General features: G+C 39.4%; 1 protein-coding gene across 1 annotated transcript in view; it reads left to right on the top strand.

The window, feature by feature from the left end:
* The window catches only part of ASTN1 (astrotactin 1), an 846,340-nt gene extending 831,651 nt beyond the window's left edge, over nt 1-14,689 (top strand). The window contains exons 20-23 of the mRNA XM_077453189.1: nt 462-597; nt 1,129-1,229; nt 6,279-6,462; nt 12,863-14,689. Coding sequence (XP_077309315.1) covers nt 462-597; nt 1,129-1,229; nt 6,279-6,462; nt 12,863-13,100 — 659 coding nt within the window. The 3' untranslated portion in view covers nt 13,101-14,689. The remainder of the gene's footprint in view (nt 1-461; nt 598-1,128; nt 1,230-6,278; nt 6,463-12,862) is intronic.
* Nucleotides 14,690-15,485: the final 796 nt, after the last annotated feature.

A 15,485-nucleotide genomic window follows, 5' to 3' on the forward strand; every position in this document is an offset into this window, starting at 1 on the left:
ATTCATTTCAATGGAGAGGGCAGTATTTGAGGTGCTTTTTTAAGTGCTCCAAACATGTTCCAAAAATGTGGCTTGCAAGACTTTTTCACCACCCCACCAGTGCTCCACCCCAGTGTGGAAGCATCCATTGAAATGAACAGTAAGCAGTTTTCAGGAGCTTTTCAGGTGCTATTTTTAGCGCAAAAACGCCTGAAAAGCGCCTCAGTGTGAAAGAGATCTAATACTAACACCCCACTATGTAAGCGTAACTTCTTGTTTGCTGAAATGCAATAAGCAAAGTATTTTAAGAGTAAAAAAATTAACATGTGAAAGCCATGCCATAAGTTACATGTAGATGAATGTTACAGTAATAACTCCAAATACATGGATAATAATAATACATTGTAGTTTCCTTTAAGTTTCAAGAGGGATTAGATAACTGCACATAAACTAGAAAACTTTATAATTTTCCTCCTCTTCAGAAAACGTGCTGAGTTTTGTTGAAGACATCATCTCAGGAGCCAAATCTCCATGTGTGATGCCGGCCCAAGTACCTGACAAACATTCTTCAGCGATATCGATCGTGGTCCGCTGCCTGGAGTCCGACACTTCCTACACGTGAGCTCCATTCTCTCCTGCTGCCACCTGTCCTCTCTCCTTATAATCAGGCCAATAATGAAGTCAAACTCTGCCGGTTCAAATGCTTCAATTCTATTTTCATTTAAATTGCCCATCTTTAACATTAGCAAAGGAAATCAGTGAAGTGAGTTATTATGGAGCATTGTGGGAAAAAAAGGTTAATAGATTTTGCTATTAATAGTCCCTGTATTATTTAACGGGTGACATACTGTTGCCTTGGGACTTAAGGGCTTGTTAATAACCCCAGTTTGGTAAATTAATCTTTTCATACCGCTGCCATTTAATCATCTTTGGTAATATCTATTCAAGTTGAAGTCTTACTTTGGCCAAGGTATGATAAGCTTTGTACCCTGCCTCAGGCCTACTCAATTTAAAATGCAGTTGGTAATATAATTTACAGTTTCCATCATAGGTAGCTTTAAAGTCCCCCCTCTTTATGATATAATACATTTCCCGAATTGCTTTGTGTCAGAGTCAACATAATGAATTGTTGTTGCATTTTCTGCTCAGGTTCACGTTATGGGGTGTCGATAATACTGGAAGACGATCGGAACCAAGTCACGTCACTGTCCGAATGCCTTGTCCGGAGGTGGATGATGTAAAATCACAAGGTAAAAGTTATGTTCTTAACATTATTGATGTCATGATGAATGTGTCCATCCACAATCATTTGAAATCTTTTCTGAGACCTCTGTCATCATAGGGTGACCCTGATGAAGTATAGCGTGTGTTAGTGTGTGTGTATTTACACTTTATAAAGCATACACACATATACAATGTATACATATACATAAATTGCATAGAAACAATACTTACAGCTTCTACAATTTCTGCATGACTTTTAGACCCTCGTGTGTTCCTGTTTTCAGTGCGCACTTATTTTTATTCCCTGAACTATATATAATTAATGCACAAAACATTGTATTATACACACTTCTCCTGGCGATAGAAGGTCAATACATTAATTAATACACTAAAATTCGTATTCTACATCCTGCTTGTGATTCCACAATTGTGCTCTGAGTGGGTCCAGGTTTATGGTATGGCATACTGAACAGAAGTTGAAATTTTGTATTACAGATGCAGCTAAACCACCCACCAGCTTCTACATATTTCATTACAAAGTGCTCTGGTTTGTAAATAAATTAATAGGTAGTAGATGTTCAAAGAGAAAACATCTAAAATGCATCCCAAAAAACAAAAAAATGTCAGAAGTGAAAAATGAGATTGATGCATAAATGTAACTTTGGGATCTGGGACAGATTTGAATGCATTTGTTTGCATAGATCATGTACAGAAGAACTTAAAGAGCTTTCCCAGACTGAATAAAAATGTATCCCTCACTACAGGGCTTCTTTATATACCCCCAAAGAAGATATAGTGTTTGTTTCATAATGTTTGGGAACACCAGTCATACTATATAATAATATTTTAGGTTTGTAAAGTTACCAGCAGTGTGTTAATTGATGGTGATTTTTTATGTTTTCTTAAAACTTCTAAGATCAGATCACCATCAGAATTCTGAGGCTGGGTTCGCACATGTGCAGTGCGAATTGAAGCTCCGTTTTCACAGCTAAGCCTAGGTTCACACTAGATGCGGTGCAAATTTACAGCAAATTTGCTGCGGATTCAGCACCACATCTAAATTGCATTCCATGTATGCGAATCGAGTGTATGTTAACCTCTTGCCGTCCATGCTATAGCCAAAAGATGGCTACAGCACGGGCCTAAATTGCAAGGAGGGCATCCATGTACATCCTCCTGTGCATGAGCTTTCTGTGTGCTCCCTGCGGGGCATGCAGGGCGTAAACAGAGTCGTGTGGGGAAAAAAGAAAAGCAGATTACCGTCTGGAGTAAATGGGACATTGGTCCCGCATGCTGCACACCACACCAGTGCCCACCAGTGCATATCAGCACTGCTAAGGAGTACCCACCAGTGCCACCTATCAATGCCCACCAGTGCCACCTATCAGTGCCCATCAGTGCTGCCAATCAGTGGCCATCAGTGCCACCTATCAGTGCCCTTCAGTGCTGCCAATCAGTGCCACCTATCAGTGCAGCCTCATCAGTGCCCACCAGTGCCACCTCATCAGTGCCAACTCTATCAGTACTGCTTATCAGTACCCATCAGTGCAGACTATCAGTGCTCATCAGTGCAGCCTCTTCAGCGCTCATCAATGAAGGAGAAAAATTACCTGTTTGCAAAATTTTATAACAAACATTAAAAAATGTTTGTTTTTTTCAAAATTGTTGGTCTTTTTTTGTTTGTTCAGCAAAAGGAAAAAAATTCCCAGTAGAGAATAAATACCACCAAAAGAGAGCTCTATTTGTGTGAAAAAAATGATATGGGTACAGTGTAGCAAAACCGCGCAATTGTCATTCAAAGAGTTTCAACACTAAAAGCTGAAATTGGCCTGGGCAGGAAAGGGATTTAAGTGCCCAGTAAGCAAGTGGTTAAGTTAACAACACCACGCAATCGTTTGCAAAATGCAGTGCGATTTGCAGAATCGGATTGCATGGATGTGAACAACATGCAATTAAATTCTGGTGCGGACAAAAAAAAGGTCCTGCACCAGTTTGGTGCGAATGTGGTGCGTTTTGAGCCATACAAATCCATGGCTCAAATCGCACCCCAGAGACTGTGCATGTAATTTCGCACAAGAATGTGCTGCAATTCCTGGGTGAATTACATGCCGTGTCTGAACCGCAGCAGTTTGAACCCAGTAGTTGTTCAGCGATTCAAGATCAGGTCAGGTTTACATCAGGATCAGATCAGGATATTATCCTGTTCACAGCTGAATGACATGTGCAATTTAGAAGCATTCCCATAGAAGTCAATGGGCCTGAATTCGCAACTGAGTCAGACCGCACGGCTCAGAAAAATAACAAGACTCTTTTTCAATTTGCATTGAATCTGCACTCCAGCTGCACCGGACATACTGTATGTGACACGCACGATAGAAAGCAATGTTCTTTCACATGTCATGCAAATTGGATACAGTTCAAAATGCATCCAATTCTCATATGTGTGAACCCAGTTCTGTCAAACTGCTTAAAAATGACTATGTGCCTCCATCAAGATTTTATTAAAAGTAAATTAAAACAGAATTCTTGGGGTCCAAAAACATTTGATGGTTAACGGTTCCTCCACCACCACATTTTTAGTCTGTGGCTACATTTGCTGTAGACTTAATCTGGTTAATTTATTTCTTCCAAGCATATAAAATGTGGGGGTTGGTTATTTCTAAGAAAAACATATTTTTCAAGCAGGTTTGGGAGTTTTGTCACCTTCTACAATGGTTGCTTTCTTTTGAGTGCAAAATAATACAGCTATTTTTGTGGTATCCTTCCTCTTCATAGATGGTCAAATCAGAATATCATGTGTTTTGAACAATTTCAGCCCTCCTACTATTTATTCAGAGGAGAAAGGGTGGAATCTCTATTCCTAAAAAAGAAAACTAAACACAAAAAAAATCTTTAATTTTATTTATTGTGTATATACTGTTGAAGGTGAGGATCTTACCTTTTATCAAAGTATATGATAAAATTACATTGGAATAACGTTATATTGCCATTTTAGCTCATTGGCAACGTATTTGAACAAAATAAATGCTTGACTGACTGAAATAGACCTTACATGTGAGAACTGCACTTTTGTTAGCTATTAATAACTTTGCTGTAGAATGTCCCTATGTCATGTAGAGATGGGCAATTCCATTACCTAAAAAGTTTAGCAAGGAAGTCAAGATTAGATCATATTTTCCACCTGAGTCAATTGTGATTTTAAAAATGATAGGTTTGTCATGACAGTTGAGAAGGCCTTCTTCTCATGTCTCAAAAATAGTTTATTGAGCAGTCACTGTAGAAAGTAGAAGAGCTATGTCTATAGATAGGTATGTTTATAATGCATTTTTAAATATTTTGAATAACATTTTTTTTTTTTTTTATGTTTTTGAAAAAAAAAAAATTATATTCAGCATAGTACTGTATATAACATATAAAATTACATACAAATTCTGGGAAATAATGAGAAGCTTGCTTCTTTCACTCACTGCAACCAATCACAACTCTTTCTACATATTTTAGTCCAGCACTAAAAAAAATGCCAATGCATTCTGTTTGGTTGGTACTACATATTAAAGTTTAATGTGTGAATACAGTCCAGTTATAATACACTATATTACCAAAAGTACTGGGACACCTGCCTTTACACGCACATGAATTTTAATGGAATCCCAGTCTTAAGGTCCATACACACTATCAGATTTTTTGCTGATTTTATCCTTCAGATTTACCAAAACCATGTAGTGCAAGGACCTGCCTGATTGCATACAAATTGAAACTCCTAAGGTTTGACCTCATATTATATGGTTTTGGTAAATCTGAAGGAAAAAAATCAGCAGAAAATCTGATGGTGTGTATGGGGCTTTAGTCCTTAGGATTCAATATTGAGTTGGCCCACCCTTTGCAGCTATACCAGCTTCAACTCTACTGGGAAGGCTGTCCACAAGGTTTAGGAATGTGTCTATGGGAATGTTTGATCATTCTTCCAACAGCACTGATTTGGACCAGTGCACAAACAAGGTCCATAAGGACACAAATGAGCACGTTTTTGGTGGAGGAACTTGACAGGCCTGCCCAGAGTCTTCACCTTTGGGATGAATTAAAGCAGAGACTGCAAGCCAGGCCTTTTTTTCGACATCAGCGCCTGACTTCACAAATGCGCTTCTGGAAGAATGGTCAAACATCTAAACTTCTAAACCATGTGGACAGCCTTCCCAGAAGAGTTAAAGTTGTTATAGCTGCAAAGGGTGGGCCAACTCAATATTGAACCCTACATACTAAGACTGGAGTGTTCATGTTCGTGTAATTGGTGTCCCAATACTTTTGGTAATATAGTGTATTTGGTAAAGATTGTATCCCGTTATAATATAAACAACTTTTGTTCTATAAAGTTTTCCTGTACTATTAAGAAAAGTTATATAATCTGTACCGCACTCGGTTCCATAGCTGCAGGAAGTGTAAACCATAGGACTCCTGGGTTTCAATGGTAGCTTCCAGCTACTGATTGTGTAATGAGCCCCCAATGACTGATTCATATTCAGCAGCTTATCATACAAGGGGCCTTTGAAAACGACAAGCTTGATTACTTATCCCAGATATGTTTCTGCCTCATGAAATCCCCGAATGCCTAAAATTGTTCTAGCAACTGCAAGCGGATTGCTTGGCAATTCTAATTAATTAAATGTTATAAATTGCTTGAATGTTCTTCCTCCAGTTGCATGACCTTAACTGCTATATTTTGTATATTCAGTGATATTTGTTACAGCGATTCCTGCAGTTTAGATGCTTTGGCAACCAATTAAATATAATTAAGACTGAAGTTAATAAACTGTTAAAGATGATAGAGAACACTTAGAATGGGTTATTATTTTGTTTCGGTGCCTCTGTTCTATATTTTCTGTTGCACTTTTAATTTCTACTGTTAAAAAAATTAATGAGTTTGAGAAAGGCAGCACGTATTAAGAGATGATCTGAGTCACTATAGACTACTTTGTGGTCATAATAAAGATGAAGATGGAGATGAGTTGAAAAGCATGGGCCATTAAGAATGAAATGTATATTACACTTTCTTAGCTGATAACTTTAATTTCTCACAGAGGTTGCTGATAAAATCTACAACCTTTTCAACGGCTACACCAGCGGTAAAGAACAACAAACGGCATACAACACACTGCTGGAACTTGGCTCCCCCAGCCTACACCGTGTACGTTTTCACTACAACCAGCACTTTCAGAGTTTTGGGGAGTTCAACTGGCGTTGTGAGGATGAGCTTGGTCCAAGGTACCCCTTTTTTATTATCTAATTTTAATGTCATTTTGATCTATTTTACTTCTTCATAGTTTAGGTACCCATAAACACGAAGGGGCGGTTGGAAGATCCAAAGACTGAACAATCTCTATTTAGAATGATAGGTGCTCAGACCTGAAGATTGATATAGGCCAAGTCTATGTATAGACATTACAGACCATTCTTGGATCCAGTTATGTACAGTTTTATGTACAGTCAGATCAGAGAATGTTCTGTCTGTAGGCTTAACCTGATGCCTGTTCATTTCATGAACGGTAAATTTGCTAGGATGAATTTTAATGGCCAGTTACTTTTGGTTTTCCCTGTGACCGCATGGTGTCTACAGCACTCGTACTTCTTTCTCCATAATCCCCAAAATCCATGTATATAAGATGCAAAATTGTGTCTGCATGTGGATTGTGCATGTAGGTATTTACAGAAAATGGCCATCATCTTCATACACTTCCATTGTGTATGTTTTGCTTTCTTTCCACTGTACAAATATGTGATTCTGATCCTCTTTTGAATTAACAATGGTAATGGTATATTCAAGGAAAGTCCAACCTGTCGAGTTTATTCTTCTATGAACATTAATAAGTGTGCATTCAGAAATACTAAATCCAAAAAAACAAAAAAGTGCTCAATTAGTACAAATCATAACATACAAATAAATACACAAATGTAAATGATAAATGTCAATGCAATTCTTAAACCGTGAAAGGGTGAAACCAGCAGGTGAATATTTCAATCAGGGGGTCTCCACCGCCATTTACAAAGCATTTTACCAGATCACCATGATCTCCAAATACATAGAGATCAAGGAACATTTAAAAGTAAGACGGCCACAAGGAAAAGCAGTCTAGCTCAGCACATCCAACTCCTAGGTTAATGGACCCACTAGTAGGAGGCAACCACAGCAGAATATATCGATATAATAATCCTGGAACCACCTGAGATTTGAACCATGTATGAACAGGCAGAATGTACCAAGTTGATCGATCGATCAAATTGAGTACAACCAGCCTGCCAGCTTTCGCTTGTGATTATTGCTAGCAGCTGCTATAGCCGCTAGCAATAATTACTGTCGTCTCCCAGTGGGGACAGAAACAAATTTGCATCATATATGGTCTGCCTGAGGCATATAATGCCATACTTCCCACAATCAGCATGTGTGATGACGTCAATGACTAAGCCCTTCCCAATGTGTTTCGCTAATAGAGAGACTTATCAGGGATTTATCAGTTCAGTATTCTGTTGAGATCAGTTCATCAGTCGATCAGTTGGTATTTGCACGCAATAGGCCCCATTCACAAACCTTATACACCAGGATAAGGAGATATATATATATATATATATATATATATATATATTTTTTTTTTTTTTTTTTTTAAGTTACATATATTTTCAGTCCATGAGATTTGAAAAGTGCAGTTACAAGGTTAAAATAAAGGTACTTATCCTTCTGCAAAAGCTTTGCGAATTGATCCTGTTAGTACCTCTGGACTTGCAGTGTTGATCTGAGCTGCCTGAAATCAGCTAAGTGTCTAATGTGTACAGGCACCTTTGTGGTAGTTGGACCTTCAGGAGCACACATAATTTAGCTCTGTGTAGATAAAGAATTTTTTTTATGGGACATGCAACCACACAGACCTTTTCTTTTAAAAAAAAGATTAGCTTTCCTACTGACATTTAACAGGCTACAGACTTTATAGAATATAGAGCAATTAGATGTGCAGGTACAGTCTAACTGGCCTCTGTATTAGGAAACCTGAAGAGAAGACAATAAGACTGTAAACTTGGCTGTGCTAAGTATATAAGCTTATGTATCCAGAGCGGGAAAGAAAGAGTAGCCAAAAGTTGGAGGGAGTACACTGCTAATGTTTGTCCACTTGCTTGGTTCCTATGACAGCAGTTGGCTGACAGTCTCTGTATCCAACCATAGACATGAAGGGAGGGGGCTGATTTACTAAAACTGGAGAGTGCAAAATCTGGTGCAGTTCTGCATAGAAACCAATCAGCTTTCAGGTTTCATTGTCAAAGCTTAATTGAACAAGCTGACGTTAGAAGTTGATTTGCTACCATGCAGCACTACTCCAGATTCTGTGTGCTCCAGTTTTAGTAGATCTCCCCTAAAATCTCATATCTAAGGAAAGTGAATAGCAGGAGAGAGCAAGGAATGATATAAAGTTAATTTCACAGTCAAAATAGCGTGAAATTATTTTTTTTAATTGCCATATTTTTAGTGCATAATATACAAGAATTTGTAGTAGGCAACTAAACTTTTAAAAGAATAAAGTAAAATAAAAATTAATTCACATATTTTCACCGTATTCGTTTATATAAATTATTTAAGTAAATCTTGAAGCAGACCTGCTTTACTAATAAATTTACTAATCAGTGTTTTTGAATATAATAGTAAGAACAGGGGCGGACTGACCATTGGGGCACTCTGGCACTGCCCGAGGGCCCCATGCCACTAGGGGGCCCCATCAGGGTTGCCAGCCTCAATAAAACCAGGGACAGTATGTAAAAATCTGTGTTTTTTTAAAATTCCAAGATTATGGCTGCCCCGCCTCTCCAGTACCTTTTCAGTGTGTGTATGTGTATTCTGTGTGTCTGTGTGTGTATACTGTATGTGTGTGTGTATACTGTGTGGCCCCATAATCTCCTATTGCCCGGGGGCCCCATAATCTTCTATTGCCCGGAGGCCCCCTTATCTCCTATTGCCTGGGGGCCCCATGAGTTTTCAGTCCGCCCCTGAGTAAGAACCTCCAGATGCTTGTTCAGCAGTCTAGAGCTCACATGAAGTGCTAAAACTCAGGGTGCTTTATTATGCAAATCCTAACTTCAGTTACGATTTCAGTTCATAGCTTGCCTTCTCTCATGCATCTCTGCTGGCCCATCACAGAGATAGGCAACCTCACTGACCAGCAGTGAGATGTGGGTGGTGTGGGATAGAGCTAAGGGTACAAAGTTGGGATTTATTTGGAGGTACCTGCAATAACATCCAAGGGAAAGGCCAGTAAAATACTAGTCATCCTACTTATGGTGGCGAACCGGTTGATGTAGTACATTCTAAATGAGTGATTGAGAATTTCAATCGGAGGTCAGCAAAATGCAGCTGTTTAGGTATTACCAAAATTCTGACACAAATCGTGCTCCTAAAAATCAGCTATGTGCAAACATTGAAAATATAAAGGGCTATATTAGAAACTCGAATCAATCAAAAGACAATAAAATGATAAAAAAAATTAGGTGGCTACCAATAAAGTACTGAAGTGAAAATCCCACAAAATGTGCTAGGTGCAAATCAAATAACAATACATACAAGTTCATCTCATAAAATTAGAATATCATAAAAAAGTTAATTTATTTTAGTAATTCAATTAAAAACGTGTAACTCGTATATTTTATATAGATGCGTACAAAGTGATATGTTTTAAGCATTTCTTTCTTTTAATTTTGGTGATTATAGCACCAATCGCTTTATAAATGTGAATGGTCCCAAAATAATGTCAAAAGTGTCCGATCTGACCGCCACAATGTCAGTCATGATACAAATCACAGATCGTCGCCATTAGTAGTAAAAAAAATAATAATAATAATAAAAATGACAAATCTATCCCCCATTTTTTGCGCAAACCAATATACGCTTATTGGGATTTTTTTTAACAAAAATATGTAGAAGAATACACATTGGACTAAACTGAGAAAAAAAATTGTTTTTAAAAAAAAAAGGGTTATTTATTATAGCAAAAAGTAATAAATATTGTGTTTTTTTTTCAAAATGTACGCTCTTTTTTTGTTCGCTTTCAAGGCTTTTTATTATTGACAACAAGCGGAAAACCAAATAGTCACTGTTACAAAAACAATTCCACAGGGAAAAAATTACTAACAGAGTATTTGCACAGAAAAAAAATGGATGAGGACTATACGCAGAGATATAGAGTTTACATCTCGTCAAGGTACAAAGTAGAGCATAGACATATAAGCAACAATAGTACTACGAGCGTAGGGGCGTAGGCCCAATAGTTATAGTAAACTAAACAATAAGGGGGATACTCTGCCCAGACACACTGAGCAACAGTAATGGATGCGTAATGAGCAGTGCAGGCTTATTATCAAAGGAATTTATCGGATGAAAAGGAAAGTAAGAGAAAAAAGAAAAAAAGAAAAAGGAAAAAGAAAAGGGAAACCAAGAATGGAGAAAACCGTAAGAGTGGATACGGAAAAGGAGAGTTGAATTAAAGGGGAAAGGGTAGGGTACTGGCCAGGTGGCTCATGTATGCCACGAAAAAGTGGGGTCTGCCTTCGATTTCCATGGGTAAGGCTCAAGGCTCCAAGAGGTGACTATTGAAGCCAGGAGGGAGATAGTGGTCCGACCATGGGCACCAAATTTTAAGATGTTGGGGAATCCTGTCTAATATTGTGGCTTCAATTTTGCTATGTATCATGGCCTGGGTAACTCTATTTTTAACTTCCGCAATATGCAGGATTGGGGTTTTCCAAGCTTTCGCTATTGTCTGTTTGGCAGCCGTGGTGAGTTGGAGAAGAAGGCGCAACTGCGCCTTAGTAAAGTCTTGTGGGGGGAGGTTAAGTAAGGCAAGGGCTGGGTCAGGATCAAGAGGTGTACTGAACAAGGTCGAGGCCATTCGGAATATTGTGATCCAGAAGCGCTTCACCACTGGGCATGTCCACCATATATGAAGGTTGGTGCCTCCAACATTGCAACCTTGGAAGCAATTAGGAGAGTAGGATGGAAGAAATCTAGCGATCCTGGTCGGAACCATATACCACCTCATAAGGACTTTATAACAGGCTTCTGATTCGACAACATTCTGTGAGGAGATCTTGGTTGTTGCCCATATCCTTGTCCAATCGCCTATATCTAGCTCTATGCCTAGGTCCTTGGACCAAGCTGAGGCATACAATGGAAGTGAGGATGGGGGAGACATGAGATGTGCATAGAGGCTGGAAATTATACCTGGAGCATGTGGGTCCGAGTCGCATACATTCTCGAATGTGGACATGTTACTCAGCTTCTTGTGAGGGCCTATAGTTGTTTGAACAAAATGAGAAATCTGGAGGTATCTAAAGCACTCCTGAGGGGAAATTTGCGTCTGTGCCCGTAAGGCTGGAAAGGATTTAATGGCCCCGTTTGAGATGAAGTCACGTATGCGTTCCAGGCCAACACGGGTCCAGGCTTGGAAGGAAGCAGGATGGGTGAAGGCCGGATAAAAATGTGGATGACCAACAAAGGAGAGTAGGGGTAAATGTGGAGAGATTAATTTAAATGGTCTACATAATTAGTCCCAATTTTTTATGGAGTGTCGGGTTATTGGGTTAGAAATAAGGCCCCGTGCAGGGGCAGGGAGCCAAAATTGACACTCTTTTTTTGTTCATAGCGCAACAAATAAAAAACGCAGAGGTGATCAAATACCACCAAAAGAAATCTCTATTTGTGGGGGAAGAAAATGATCAAAATTTAATTTGGGTACAACGCCGCATGGCCGCACAATTGTCATTCAAACTGTGACAGCAATGAAAGCTGAAAATTGCCCTGTATGGAAGCTGTTAATTGAATTACTGAAATAAATGAACTTTTTGATGATATTAAAATTTTATGAGATGCACCTGTATATTAAAAAAAAAAATCCATTAAAAATCATGAATTAAATGTATTTAAAAAATTGTGACAACCGATAAAAAGTGCTAGGTGATAGTCCCAAAACGTTATGTGCAAATCACATATAACAATACATATATAGAAAGTTCATCATAGACTTCAATAAAGTGTTTCTTATGATTTTCCATAAAAGTGCTTGCTATGATAAAAGAATCAGAAATAGTGTCCTAATGATGGGAAACATGATGGGGAAAGTGAGCTTACATCTCACTTACTGTAAAGAAGGTCAAAAATGCTTCAGGTAAGTTAATCCCCAGATAGGAGCAGTTTTTATTCTTCCCTCGATATCCTGGTTAATTTAGTGCACCATAAGGGGCGTTCCTGTATCTTTAATAACCCCATAAGTTAAGGGGAGACATGAAAGTTTATCTCATAGTGTAGTATTTAAAACTTTTATTCCAGAAAGTTACACTTACATTGTAGCAATAAAAACCATCATCAATGAAAAGTCCAGGACCACCTGTTTGCATTCCACCTGCTTTTCAGAAGGCAGAGGTGACGTGTACCAGAAGGTCGCCCATGTGTTTTGGTATTGCTAGTTTGTACCTTCTTGTTAGTAAGAAGATGAAATAGTGTGCAATATTTCCTGGTGTCAGTTATGAAAACTTGTCTCAGGCGCACATTGAGCATTTTCCATTTCTTTTGCTAAATAAAATGTTTTCATCATCTCTAACAGTAGATAAAACCAATGTTGTTCCATCTTTTCAGGAAAGCTGGCTTAGTACTATCTCAGCTGGATGCCTTGAGTCCTCGGTGCAGCTATCTGTTGGGAGAACCGCGTATCAGCCTGAGACGTTCATCCTTGAGATATTTGGCCTGCCGCTACAATGAGCCAAAACCTCATGCATTAAACTGGACAGAACTGAGTAAAGACCTGCGAAAGAACTGTGAGGAGCAAATACTCATTGTATTGAGCAATGACTATGGAGACAGCAAAGACTACTGAAGGTCACTGGTACTTTGACCAGTACCAGGACTCAGGAACAGACAGTGCTTGGAAAAAAAATTAATTAGACACTGTATAAAATGAGACCACTGAAGTTCTCACTGATGAACTAAAAGCAGAAGATAATCGACTGCCACCAGTTTGCTTATGGAGTCAACGTTTCTGACAAGAGATCTGGTGGAAATCTACATGATGGTGCAATACACAAAAAACAAGCATTATAAATGAGCCCCAGTATCCTTCTGTATTGTCCCCCTTCTTATTTAATGGCCTACAGTATTTTCCGAATGTCTCTGACATGACTTAGTAAATGGTAGAAACAGCTGTGTAACTTAGACTTTAAGTCATAGGAATGTTTGCCTTATTATTTTATGAGGTCAGTGCAATGTAAAAATGAATAGCAATGTCAATAAGTTACACAGCTTGCCATTCCAAAATATAGTTGTAGAAAGAATCTGTGTTTTAAATGGATGAGTAATTTGTAGGACATAGAAGAACATGCCATATTATACACGCACATATCCTCACTTTTGGCTAGAACAGCTGCCTAAAAAACTGTACTAGAAATGTATTCAATTAGTTCAGTAATTACCCTACACCTATTGCCCATGCTTTGCCTCACTTGCCTTCAGTCTAAAAAAGCTTGAGGTCCATTCACACAGTGCCTAATTCACGTTGGGGAGGGGTTACTTATCAGTGTCTTCCTGCTGCAAAACTGATAAAACATGCTAGCAGTTCTGCCCTTGGAAGATAATTGTGATCCTCAGGCTCACTAAAATTACTGACACGTTTTAGCCAAGTCTTTGTTTACCAGGAGCCTTGAAATGTTATTTTTTCAGTAATTAGAAAATAAGAAGATTATAGGGTGATATTTTATAAACTAGAATTAATTTGGGTGAGGAATAGAACAAAAACTTTAAATTGCAAATTTCATTATATATATATCTTAGGAAAAACCAAAATCAATCATAACAAAAAATATTCAGTGCGCAAAAAAATACAATAGCATCAAACACAACAGCTGCTGTATCACTAGTGATGATTTAACACTTCCCACTAAATGCAATATTGTATATACAGCGCTAATGTGTTAACAAACCAATTCAAACTTTTTCAAAAACAAATAAAGTGTCCATTTATAGTATATAGCGGCCTTTCTCAACCTTTTTAACACAAGGAAGCCCTTAAAATAATTTTCTGGTCTCAAGGAACTCCTGCTAAAAAAATTATTAAATCTATAACTCATGATACTTTAGTATGATGGTCAGTGGGAAGAATGCCCCTTACACTTGTGGTCATTGGGAAGATTTACCCCCTTACAGATAGATAAAAAAATAAATGATGTCATTTGGAACTTATCTGAGAGGAAGAAATTGCTCAAGGAACCCCTAGCAGTCTGTGGAGGAACGCTAAAGTTGAGAAACTCTGGTATATAGTGTAATCTTGTGCTCCTGTTGTCTCTCCATCCATTCAATAAAGTTTCCATGCATGGTACGTGCCTTACATACAAAAAAGTGTCTCCAAGTGTTCTAGCTTTAAACACCAAACAATACACTGGTGATATTGTGTTTAGAATTATCCTCCACCACCAACACAAAGAACTCACCAGAAACCCCTGACTACCCATTACAGGTACCGTATATACTCGAGTATAAGCCGAGATTTTCAGCCTCTTTTTTGAGGCTGAAAGTGCCCCCCTCGGCTTATACTCGAGTCATCGCTGTCTGCCCGCTCGATCAGCGTGTCGAGCAGACAGACAGCGGCCATTCTATAATTCAAAAGCCGCGCCTCCGGCTCCGCCTTCGCCTGTGATAGGCGGAACACTGAATTTCCCAGCAGCCTGTGTTCCGCCTATCACGGGCATCGTCTCATCCTCGTACTACGGACGAGGATGAGACGATGCCCGTGATAGGCGGAACACAGGCTGCTGGGAAATTGAGTGTTCCGCCTATCACGGACATCCGATAGGCGGAACAGCAGTCAGTGGGAAATTGAGTGTTCCGCCTATCACCGACGGAGGCGCGGCTTTTGAATCCTAGAATGGCCGCCGACGAAGAGCTGAAGGACGGAGGCTCGGCTCGGGACGGGACGGGCCGGGCCGGGACGGGCCGGGCCGGGACGGGCCGGGCCGGGCCGGGCCGGGACGGGACGCAGGCTGGACGGGACGCAGGCTGGACGGGACGCAGGCTGGACGGGACGCAGGCTGGACGGGACGCAGGCTGGACGGACACAGGCAGGCTGGACACAGGTAGGCTGCACGGACACACACACACACACACACACACACACACACACACACGGATGCATGGACACACACACACACACACACACACACGGATGCATGGACACACACACACACACACACGGATGCATGGACACACACAC

This window comes from Lithobates pipiens, unplaced genomic scaffold (genome assembly GCF_037356315.1).
Source record: "Lithobates pipiens isolate NorthernLeopardFrog02 unplaced genomic scaffold, aLitPip1_a1.2 Scaffold_23, whole genome shotgun sequence".
NCBI lineage: Eukaryota > Metazoa > Chordata > Amphibia > Anura > Ranidae > Lithobates > Lithobates pipiens.